Here is a 12,673-nt window from a genome sequence, read left to right on the forward strand (position 1 = left end):
CCTTTGGCGGAAAAGACGACCGCGCCCCGAGTCCGAGGAGTCGAATGGGGCGGGGAAGAAAAAGAAAGCGCCGGGGTAGCGAGTGTCAGACAATGACCCCAAGGACAAATTCGCCATCCAGCTGGCGGACACCATCCTCACCAACCACCACGCACTGGTGGAGGTGGCCGACAAATCTAGTTACCTCAAGGGGACCTTTATAAAGTCCTTTAAAACGCTGCCAGGAACATCAAACTGGCAGTGTCGGAGTCGAGCAGGCAGTATGCCACGACGGAGAGTCTGGCGCGTCAGGCCCAGAATCATCGCTTGCAAGAGGAGGTCGATCACATGTAGCGAGGAATCGCTCGCTCGGAGCTTCACATCCGTCTGCCCCTAGTGGTGAGAAAGAAGGCAGGGGCACTTCCCGTCCCCGCCACTAGAGCGGTAAAGGCAATGGCACCAACCCCCGTGCCAGAAAAGCCAGGGGCAGTGTCATCAGCTGCGCCAGATAACGTATCCGCCACGCCACCGCCACCGCACCGCAGCTCACAGGTCCCCGGACCAAGGCGAAGCAGCGCAAACAGCCGCAGCCCTCTTACAGCGCGGTGGCTTCCAAACCGCCGTTCACTAACCCGACGGCTGCCAAAGAGTAGCAGTTGGTCGCGAAAAACAGCAAGGCGCCCAAGGCTATGGAAGCCGACAAAAAGGGCAAGAAAAAGAAGGCGCCCAAACTTCGGGCTCCGAAAACGACTGCAGTGATCATCACGCTACAGCTGGAGGCGACAAAAGGCGGTGCGACCTACAAAGACGTTATTGGACGCAAAGGACAAAATAAACTTGGCCGACATTGGAATAGTCCGCTTCGGGGTTGCGGCTACGGGAGCTCGAACGTTCGAGCTCCCAGGGGTCAGGGGCCGGGAAAGCGGACGCCCTGGCCTCTAAATTGAGGGAAGTCATCAGGGAGTACACCTTCCGAGTGTCCAGGCCCACAAAGACCGCGGAACTGAGCATTACAGGTCTGGACGACTCAGCCTGCCCAGAGGAGGTGAAGGTCGATTAAAACCGATTTAATAAATAAAATTGATTAGGACAATGTAAACAACGAATTTGTTAAAAATGAAAATAAAGTTTAGTTTTTTCATTCCTTGATGGGGCGGAAAGCTAGCGGAGCCCGGGGCGCGCCATCTTAAAATACGCCTCTGCTTACAGATGTATAAAACTGCCACCTAGGCTCGCCAATACAAAATAGCTACCATAACGTGACATACCAGTGTACAACCGTAATCAGTGTTTTATATGTAAACAAACAGATGGCGCTAATGTAATGCCATCGAAGAGTTAAGAGAGAGATGCAATATATAAAATTCAATTTAAGTTAGTAAGAGGAAGGGAGTAAAAATATTTATATTGAACTCTGCCCGCAACGCAGTTTCGATTCTGACGTTCATGTACTCGTCAATGTGACGTCATCACAAAGCAGCTGTTTTTTTCCTTGCGTTACACAGATCTGAGAATATGGCTAATAATTCGTATTATGGTGAAAATAGTGATGTTGCAGCTATTTTTTTCGATTTAGATAATACCCTTATACAAACCAGAAAAGGAGACACGAGAGCCTGCAACAAGGTATGTAAATTTTTCTAAAAATATTATTGTGACATTGCCACGGTCATGGATTTGTAGTTCGGAACGAAGTGCGCGCGCTGTCATCGTGCTATATCGCAATCTCAAGTTTTTACGTCGTTTGTTGGACTCGCTGGTTTGCTTGTTGCACCCCGCGTGTTTAGCGTTCACGTTCCAGCGTCTGTTTAAAAATAGTGTTTCATAGTTGGAGAACGTGAGCTCGACGTCCAGATTTAGATATTTTGGAAGAGAACTCACGCTAATTATAAACGTGATGTAGATCGAGCCGCTGTCGGAGCGATTCAACGCGGACCCAGCGCTCAGTGGAGCGCTCACTACTGCGCTTTGTGATCGCGTCGTGTGTTTCGTAATAATGGGTGATATATCAGAACCGATAAAAAAATGCATACTTATACTAAAAGCCGCGAAAAGCGACACGGAGAAATTCGCGGCGTTATTCATGGTGACTAAGCTTGTCAAGAGTAAGGATTGCAACTCTCAAGCTAAAAAAGCACTCTTCGAAGCGATCGGCTTCAAGTTCCTCAAGAAACTTCTGACAAGCAACTCTGTTGAAGATGACTGTCCGCCGTCTGTGTACAAGTCAGTCGCGCTGTCAATACTTACATGCTTCTGCAATGATCCTGAGCTCGCCACACATCCGGAAATGCTTAAAAACATCCCAGTGTTCCTTGAAATAGTGCAGAGATCGGAAAATGAAGACTATGATGACGATCTTATCATCATCAGTGAAGCTTACACATGCTTGCAGTGCATCTCTGAGCATGAAGCGGGTCAAAAAGCTCTTATTGAAGTTGGTGCCATCACGAAAATGTCAGAAATCTACTCACATCAAAGTTTCCAAACTGATGAAGCCCTCAATATCCTTGTAAAACTTGTGAGCCGGTATGGCCCTGCAGCTTGGGGTGATGATCCAAAACCATTCCATGCTTTGGTCAACAAAATTGCTCTAGACTTCGCTACAGACCAGTCTGAAAGAAAGTTTGAACTGGCTACAATTCTGAGTGCACTGTTGTACAGCTGCAACAAGACTACTGTTATTCCGGGTTCAGGTGAAGAAACATGGCCCATGAGCATCTACAAAGCCTTACATGATATTCTCACCAGCAAAATTGGCAAGAACCAAAGGGATCCTGCTCTCAAACTAGCTGCAAACATTGTTGATCTTCTTGGAATAGAGTGGACTCTAAATGATGAAGAGAATCCAAAGAAATTCTTCTTGCTGCTTCAACAACTTTGTGCCATTGAAGTCAGAATGCAGCTTGAAGATAGGAGTTTCAAACAAGCTTATGCCAATGCTGACCTAGTGACTGCTTGTTTCATTGTGCTGGAGCTCTCTATCAACTACATGGCTACAGATCAGTTGGACTTAGAACAAAAAGAGAAACAATCAGTTTACACGGGCCTCAAAGGTGCCTTTAATGCTGTAGTGTCAATGTTGACAAAGGTTCATAATGATAAGAACAGAGATAAGTTGCCTGATGCAGAAAAGGTGTATGTCTGTGCTATGGTCCGAGTACTAGTCGCTTGGATTGCACAAGAAACAACCGCTATGAGGGACCAAGTTTACACTTTGCTTCCATTCATGTTCACCCTGGCCAATGACTCCTTCCATGCCTACAGGGCTAGAAAGCTGGCTGAGAAGAACAAGTCTGAAGGTGAGCCTATGGACACTGACACTACACTGATGGGTCAAATTGACCTCCTGCGCTTAATGTTACCAGCCCTGTGCCACTTAGTAGTAGAGGATAAAGCTAGAACTATAGTATTAAACTTAAAGCAAGAGGACATACTTTATGAAGCTATGAATTTCCACTGGTCAATAGTCCACTACAAAAAGCCCCCTGTACCCAAATCTGAGAGGTTGAAGGTTAAAAATACACCTGCACCAGAGTTAGACCCTCAAGTATTAGAAGATATGAAGGACTCTAGGGCAGCCATGGTCAGCCTGTGTAATATCTTCATGAATCTCACTGTACTGGCACCTAAAGTAGTTGAAACAAGTTTGTTATTTAACACTCTACTCAAGTTCATTTTCAATAACTTGCCAGAGTTGAAGGATATACCTGAGAACTTAGTTCTCCATGGTCATCTGGCAGTGCTGGGATTACTCTTACTTAAACAACAATCAAACAAGGTTAAAAAGAATGACTTCTCCATATGCAGATATATCCAATCTACTATTAGATTCCTGTGGGATGCGTACAACATTGATGAATCAAACGACCCCAGTGCTCTTGTTGTGTCCATGAGCTATAAAGAACATTGGAATGAAATTGCTGACCTCTGGTTCCTTGGAATGCAAACTATGAGCGGAGTTCTCACAATGGTGCCATGGATTTCTGAGTTTGCCATTGAAAGTGGTTGGGCACAAGGCATTGCTGAGATGCTGGCTAAGGTTAAAGTTGGCACTCTACCACCAAATGTCAAGTCTGCATTTGAAGACTTCCTCTGTAGATTAGTAGACTCAAATGAAAGTGCTATACCAGTCCTCAAAAAAGGTGGTGCTCTTAAAATGTGCAGAAACCACAGATTAATGGACTTAGGCAAAAAATTGTTTGGAGATTAATCTTATTGTGTAAGAATGGGCAGGTATTGTAAATACCTACTTAATTTATATCACTATCAGTATAATACATTTTTACAACAATGTACTTAAATATGTTTTTGTAATTACTGTATGGTTATTTTAATCTCTAACAGTTTAGTTTCAAATGTTTGCTTCGATATAAACTTATTGTACATAGTAACAACTGGTTTATTCTATGTATTATAGTTTTGACTGGATGCTTATTGTTTTTATAACAAAAAATATTGTTTGGTACTCAATAAAGTTTTTAATGTGAACCAATTTATTGTTTTGATTTAGTAGTACTTAGTAAAGTGCACAAATAATTCCTGTAGATTGAGCATGAATTGAGAAGAGTAGTAATAATTCATTAGCTGTTCAGTATCAGTTTTCAAACGTGGTGGTGTGCCAAACAGTAGCAGGTGAGTGAACGACGCTACGCCCAGAACGTTGACCCCAGGTTATTCCTGGACTCACAGACACTTCCTTAGATACAAATGCCATGCAATAGAAGCTCACTTTCACTATTTTATTATACTACTTCTCAAATGGGTAGGTGACTTGTTCAGCACTGAAAGTGCTTACGCAAGATTAATTATTAATCCTAGTAGGACCTCTCCATCATTTTAGCACTGAAGGCATAAAAAAAATTCAACAAAAATACATAGATATATTTTGTATTTACTTCTTATTGACGTGAAGTTATAAACAAGCATAAATTAGATTATTACAGTGTATTAAATGATATCAGGTCATTACAACCGAGTTACACAATATGTGTAGATAAAGTTACGTCACAAGAGTTTTTGAGGTCGCCTCTTTATCTTTAAAATTGGGCCTGTTTTATACGACGAAGTGTGATATACGTAGTAATATTATTCATGTAAGTATATGGTAGTAGTTTGAGAATATGTTATAGAAAATAGACCGTCCGCCGTCAAGATTTGCAAGTATTTGCGAAGGTCGATTTTGCACTCAGCACGCACTCATGGTGTTGGCGATGTCTCCAAGTAATCGATAGACTATATTTACAAGAAATTGCCAGCTTACTATTATGATAGTCAAATTATTGTTTATGACTGTCCCTTGACGTCCTCAGTCCCCTATAGGTATAATTCTGGACTATTTAAAGAATAAATCTGGAATTATGAGTTTGAATCACAGTGAACTTACAAACCTAGATAGATCCTACTCCGGGTACACCTTCAATTATATAATCAAATCAAGTAGACAGGCAAGAATGTCATATTATGATCGAACTGGCAAAAGGTCACATATTCGATTCTGTTTAATTCCCACGTGTCCAGTCCATGAGTCGAATTTTCTACTATTGTTTCTTTACAATCTTCGACGCTTCAACTTTACTGAAGGCGTAAATGCGCAGCATTTTTTTAAAGTTCCTATGGGTCAGGCTAAATAAAGACAACCTTATCTAAAATTAAAAAAAACTTTGTTAAATCATAATTTGGTGGATCAACTCATTATCTACCCAAACACCATTAAGTACATTATATTATTTTTCCATTAGTGTCACTTAAAGATTTATCGAATGGTTTCAGTTGGTATTTAAAATAAACCAATAAAAAAAAATGTAATCGCTCAATAAATGAATCGATCCAAAGAAACGGCCGGACGGATGTGCTAACTTGTATTGGATTGTTGATCGCACAGCTATTTCTGTACTTCTTTGTGTAATAACAGATTTTGTTGTCTGCCCAAATACGCACCTACCGTAACCAGTTTATTACGGAAAACGTATTTAAATGACACAAATTCCACACAAAATGAGAATATAGAGCTGGTACCTAATCTTCCGCATTATACCTAGGAATAAGTAGGTAGGTATATCTCTCTAACCCTTATCTTATCAGATGGTATACCACCGTATGTATTTAGAGATTGTCGGGAAGTGCTTGCTGCGCCATTATTGCACATTTATAACTTGTGTCTTAAAACAGCTGTGTTTCCTGAAAGGTGGAAAACCTCTAGAGTTGTTCCAGTACCCAAAGGGGGTTCAAAAGCCAGTGTAGAGGGTTATAGACCGGTCGCTGTGCTGTCAACCCCTGCCAAGGTTTTGGAATCGGCGATACATAAAGTTATATTACAACAGGTAAGTACACAATTGTCTGACGCTCAGCATGGATTTCGTCCAGCGAAAAGTACAACCAGTAATCTTCTTAGCCACATGGCTCATATAGTGCCAACAGTAGATAGTGGCGCACAAATTGACTCCGCTTATTTTGATTACAAAAAAGCTTTTGATTTAGTGGATAATGACATCTTGCTTAAAAAACTAGCTGGAGTCGGTTTCACGTCACATTTACTCCAGTTTTTTGGCAGCTATATGAGAGATAGGAGACAGTATGTGGAATACATGGGTTTTAGATCTGACCCATATTTTACGTGGTCTGGGGTGAGTCAGGGCAGCAATTTGGGTCCGTTGCAATTTATATTGATGATAAACGACTTACCAGAAGTCGTTAAAGATGCGAGATGCCTACTTTTCGCTGATGATCTAAAATTATCACTTGATATCAGGAATAGAGACGACTGCGTAAGATTACAGAGGGACATAGACAGAGTAGTGGATTGGAGTAAAGAAAACCGTTTAGAATTTAACATCTCAAAATGTGTGACTATTAGTTTTACTCGTTCACACTCTCCCATCCACTACACCTATGAGATCGACAAGATTCCTGTGTCTAGAACATCGGAGGTTAAAGATTTAGGAATCTGCCTCACATCTGATTTAAAGTTTAGGGATCACATAGCCAGTATATGTCAAAAAGCATTCAGAAATTTAGGTTTTGTTTTACGTACAGTTCAGAATTTTACAAACATTGGAGCTATCATAGCATTATATAATGCACTAGTTAGGAGTCAATTAGAATTTAACGCAGTAATCTGGGCTCCACATGAAATTAAATATAATCTCATGTTGGAGCGGGTGCAAAATAAATTTATTAGGTATATATATTTGCGGCTTTATGGAGTGTACCCATTTTATCCCCTTATGTATCCAACTTTGTTCATACTAGGTATGGTAGGGTATAACCAGTTGCGAGTTAGGAGGGATTTTGCTTTAGTCTGGTATTTATTTAAAATTATTAGAGGAAAAGAGCACAATGCAGATATGCTTGAACAGGTGCACTTTAGTGTTCCGGATAGGTATATTTGGAAACGAAGGAAACCGCCTCTGTTAGCAGTTCCGCGAGGGAGGACCAAACTGTTACAGGAGGCGCCACTGACGCGTGCGCTCCGCACTCTCAATCTGATAGCAGATAAACTGGATGTGTTTTGCTGTACTCTGAGTGAATTTACAAGGGTTTCTATGTTTATCATATGCTATAACGTTTAATGTTAAGGTTAGTTTTATAATTAATAATATTATTGTAAATTACTAGACTAAGTATTATAAATAATTATGTATCTGTGGCATAACTACCGCATTGGGTGGTACACCTGTAATGGTAGTTGTAAGCTGTAAGAAATAAATAAATAAATAAATAAATAAATCTTCAGCCAGGAGCCAACAATACCAAAAGAGTATTGGGGAACAGATTTTCCGGCGCCAATAAACCATTTAACTTTTTACTTTCAGATAATAGAGATTCTGCAGCAACAATATGGTCTTCCTCAAGACGCTGCAGTGGAGAGTGGAACTAACTTCTTGCGCGCCTTCCGGGCCCGCCCTGATGATGATACGTACGCTTTGGACGAATGGCCCGCTCACCTATGGCGCAACTGCCTTCCGAAGAACTATAGACATATCGCCAGTTAGTATATTTTAATTCATAAACAGCACGAATTTATTTTGAAATTGTATATTCCAGTTCCAACACAAATAATCCGTTTCAAGGAAATTTGTTCTCAACAAATTGTATGTGGGAATTATAGGTAGGAGTAGCCTCTCTCTCATTTGGCAAAAGTAATTCTTAGTCATGTTTTGAAGTAAGTTTACACGTTTTGTGTGCGTAATAAAACTAATGATGATCTTATCTGGGCATCGTCACGGTCTTATTAATTCGGTGTCAGTAGAGCACCAGCTAAATATTGCATTTGGTAGGTAGCATAACAGGTGGGTTTTCTGACTGTAACTCTACTCTTCCTTAATTACCGAGCGTCTAATAAAATAAGTGATTAAGTAGTCGGTGAGCAATACACTCTTAATTTACATATTGTAACATTAACATCACGTTTTCCGTGCCAAACGAGTGACAAACAGTATCTCGTGTCTATTACCGACATGTCCGTACACTTTGGTGAAATAGTTTTTACGATTAGTCTTGGCAGGGTGCCTAGAATGTGAATGCACTTCTACGTCTGCCGTTCGACCGTAGGTACAGACTCACAAAGTCCTTACAACGAACGGGCAAAACCGCCTTGTCATAACGCTATTAATGTAAACATGTAAACAAACTTCTATGAATACTTCGTGATGTGATGAAACATTTCCATCGTCCGAGTAAAATGTAGCCATTTCGCTGTTTCATGTAGGCGTTCACAAGAGATTTATAAACGGCCTGTAGAGACAGCTATAAATAATTGTAAAAAGACACCGCGTAATGAATGGAAATGACGCGCCTATTGGGAACACGTGAATCGAGAGAAACAAAGAGAAAACGAACGGATTGCTATATTTTTTTACTTAAATAATAAAAGAAAATGACAAGGGTAACGTTAAGGGCAGGAGTGTTAAAACGTGACAATGTTGTCACGATTTCAATTCCAGCCTTGTCCCATTTGTTGGAACATGTGTAGGTGCGCGGTCTTGATTTCCAAATAGTTTCTGAATCTGATATAAAGTGGTGCCGGATACCGCAATAGTTTCCGCCACGTAGAATTTATATTAAGATATTTTCCTGGGTTGCAATTTTTATCAACGAAATGATATGAGAATAAACTACCAACTATTGTATCTTAATTAGATTTAAATTTTGCAAGTACTGACTTTATTTCTTTTTAATTTATTTTCAGAAAATATATCAACCGAATGGGTAAAATTAAGATTTCAATGTTTGGCTCTAACACACGAAGTGATACATCTGCTAGAGACACTGCGGTACGTTGGTTAAATTTTATTTTTAATTTAGTTTATGTTATGAAGAAATATTTATTTATAGTATAATCGAAAATATTCATGAAACATTAACAAATATTTCTCCATGATGTAATATTTTATGTTATTTATAATTTGTAAATAATGTTAATTAGAAATCTCCTTGCTTTTGTACTCAGATTGTTTTCACGGTCTTTGTAAAAGTAAAACAAAGAGATTGCTAAAATTATTCAATGAATTGAACTTGTTCTAAGATTATAATGTCGAAATTAACATTGGGTTTCCATTTATAGTTTTATGTATCAATCATATATTTATATCTGTTACTTGAATGATGTCTAATCTCAGAACAAAATCATCTATATTATCATTTATATTGTGCATGGTGTTATGTGGTACTAAATTATTTTCATCGTCAGATTGATACGTCATCGCCCACATCTTGCCCACGACACATACATCACTAGTATAACAAGTAATTTTAGTTTGTATTTGTTTTATCATTGGAAGTTGCATGCCACATAATACTATGGATATCAGCGCAATACTGATTTCTCAATATCATAGAAAAGTCAGGACCAAAACATTGTGGAGGCATTCACGATAGATAGTTAAATATAGAACACTGCCCAAAATACTGTCGTAGTTACACAGACGTTAACTATAAAATAGACACGAAAATATGAGAAAATGCACAAGAATAATGTTTAAAGAATCACAGATGCCTTTGCAAGTGTATTGGGCTGGCTTTGAGCGCATGTTGCTAATAAATGACTTGTTTTTCAACAGTTCAGTTGTTGCTCAACGAGTGAGTAAACTCGGGGCGCCGCGTGCGCAACACTTAGGTTTGAATTGTATTTGTAAAATATATGAGGGAGTACATCACGGCGAAGGTAATACTCGAACCTCAAAAAATTCAGTAACACAATGGAGATAGTTTTAAATAAAATGTGTGTTGGTGTTAAAAAGTTTGCAATTGCAAAGAAAAAGGTTTGTGTTTTAACTTATACATTCAGGTTATAGTCAAAAATTATTTGGGAATTTAAAATATCTCCATTGTCCTTTTAAATCCCTAAGAAATTGTGCTCTGTTGATACAAAAATTTAACATTTTCACCACAAATCTCGAGTCGTATGTTATTTTTTTCAACGCAGCACGAAACTAGCACGTAAGATCTATTTTCATATGCAATTTATATCGGTTATTCATATAAGTTGCATATGGAATGTAACCATTTATCATTTGTTGTCTTAAATTCTCTTGCATAAACTGCAATAGTCGATTCTAAAATAATTTGAACTTAATTTTATTAATTCTTAAAATGCACCACGTTGCGACTGATGATGTCGCGACCATGGCTATTTTGGTTCGTTTAATTTAGTGAAACAATTGCAGTGAGAATGGTGCAAGATCATTTGGCTTGTGTTGTATCATGTGCTGAGTTTCAGCCTAAAAGGCATCAGTAAATAACGAAAGGCTGGTGAATGAATGTGGCACAGGGAGGATTATCTACTCGGTCTGATCACGAACGGGCCGTCTCGCGCCCAGTGGCAGAAGGTAGAACGGCTGGGACTGCGCAAGTACTTCGACTGCGTGCTCGTGTCCGGCGACCTGCCGTGGGAGAAGCCTGATCAAAACATCTTCTTTGAAGCTTGCAAGATGCTCAACGTCGAGCCACGCATGTGCATCATGGTTGGAGACAAACTGGAAACTGATATCAAGGTGAGTGCTTCGAATACCTTAACAGTACCTACAATGCAAATGAGTCTGTCTTAAACGCGATAAATATTTAAAGGTCGCACACAAAACTTGTATTGTTTATATTTCTGGTAAGAGAAAATCAATACATCCGTTTGGTGCGAACGATTTGCCCGACAATCGAACCATCACGGTACAAATTTGTACTAAATAATAGGTGTAAATCCCATATACCACCTCTGATAAATAAATATATAAATATAAATTCTAAATTAAGATTACAAACTTAGAACGAAAGTTTCAACAACATTTTGTCTTCGTCAACATCTCCTCAAAACCACAACTGCAATAATGTAAACTAAAATTATACTGGAACTGCTGTTGATGCAGTGCCAACCCAAACTGCAGTAAAATCTGTTAAAGCAGATTTCTGTAAGCGATAAAATCTTTGATTACGTCGCATGGTTCCTGTTTTACCTCAAAACTAGCTACACTAGTAAACGAACTACCTATCATAGTTATAAATGACGATCGTATTCTGAACTAAAAACATGAATAATTTCAATGGCATATTCCAAACATTTTGTAATGTTATTATTGTGTTTCTATTCCAGGGAGGAAAAGAAGCAGAGCTAGGCGGTACAGTATGGATACCGCTACAAAAGGACATGGAGTCGTCAGACTTACCCGACTTCACAATAGACAAGGTCACAGAGTTACCAGAAGTGTTGCCAAACTCTCCCAAACTCAAACGCTCTGCACACACATCTAGCATAACCTGTTGATAATTATCTTTGACGAGGCTGTAATATTCTACCTTTGTTATTGTTTTTTTTGGTACACACTTTTGACAATGTTGTATCTGTGAACAGTATTCTGCCAAAGTACAAAATTTAGTTTGCAGTACAAATACATAGGTTTTAGTTTGTGGCACGTCCTTATTTATGTAGCACACGGATGCTATTGATTTTATGTTACGCACGAGTTACCACGAGTTCGCATAATCCGTCTGTTTATCTGAGTGTTATATTACTTTATAAATATATATTTATTTCTGACGACGCGTAGGTAAGAATATGAACGCCTGATTACTTTTAAGGATTTAAAGAAGCATATAGTAATGCATATTTTTATAAAGAGATTTCAAAGTTTATTTTTAAGTATTTTTGGTTGTACTCTAAGGAAACTTCTTAAGAGACTGTCTTATATGTGATACTGATAGTGGTTAATGTTCCTTGTAAGATGTCTTGCTTGGTTAAATAGTTATGATCAAAACCTAAATTATTGCTGGAATCATGTCATATAGGTGCTCGCAAGGTGTCTGGTTCCAGATATTGTGAGTAAATGTCGTGTACATACCTTGTCATTTAGAGATAGCTAACATGTCTACAGACTGATATGTATATGATGTACATATGAAAGTATAGTATTGTTCCTTGTATAAATCTCTGACTTTAGTATATGGTACTAGTTATAGGTGACAAGCTTCTTTGTGCTTAGATGTCTCGTCTTTCAATCAGTTAATGCTTATTAGTTGTGCCATGTTTCTTTGACTATACATTTGCTTTAACTAGATGTTTTAGGTACAAGTTAAATATGTGTGGTCTTTTTACAATAGATGCCTATTCGAATAGCAACTTTTATTATTTTTTAGGAAACTGACAGGCACAAATATAAATTATTTAATAAATAAAGATAATTTGGGAAAATAAACTTGTTTCATTTTA

General features: G+C 38.8%; 2 protein-coding genes across 2 annotated transcripts; both read left to right on the forward strand.

Annotated features, from left to right (window-relative positions):
- Positions 1 to 1,409: 1,409 nt before the first annotated feature.
- LOC142981046 (N-acylneuraminate-9-phosphatase) lies at positions 1,410 to 12,659 on the forward strand. The gene is made up of 5 exons (XM_076126705.1): positions 1,410 to 1,605; positions 7,791 to 7,965; positions 9,167 to 9,251; positions 10,748 to 10,970; positions 11,561 to 12,659. Exons 1-5 carry the CDS (start codon positions 1,495 to 1,497, stop codon positions 11,729 to 11,731), a joined length of 765 nt encoding a protein of 254 aa, XP_075982820.1. The 5' UTR covers positions 1,410 to 1,494; the 3' UTR covers positions 11,732 to 12,659.
- On the forward strand, positions 1,678 to 4,471 carry Neurochondrin (neurochondrin). The gene has a single exon (XM_076126704.1). The coding sequence runs from the start codon at positions 1,976 to 1,978 to the stop codon at positions 4,187 to 4,189; it is 2,214 nt and encodes a 737-aa protein (XP_075982819.1). The 5' UTR covers positions 1,678 to 1,975; the 3' UTR covers positions 4,190 to 4,471.
- Positions 12,660 to 12,673: the final 14 nt, after the last annotated feature.

Source organism: Anticarsia gemmatalis, chromosome 19 (assembly GCF_050436995.1).
Source record: "Anticarsia gemmatalis isolate Benzon Research Colony breed Stoneville strain chromosome 19, ilAntGemm2 primary, whole genome shotgun sequence".
In the NCBI taxonomy this organism is placed as follows: domain Eukaryota; kingdom Metazoa; phylum Arthropoda; class Insecta; order Lepidoptera; family Erebidae; genus Anticarsia; species Anticarsia gemmatalis.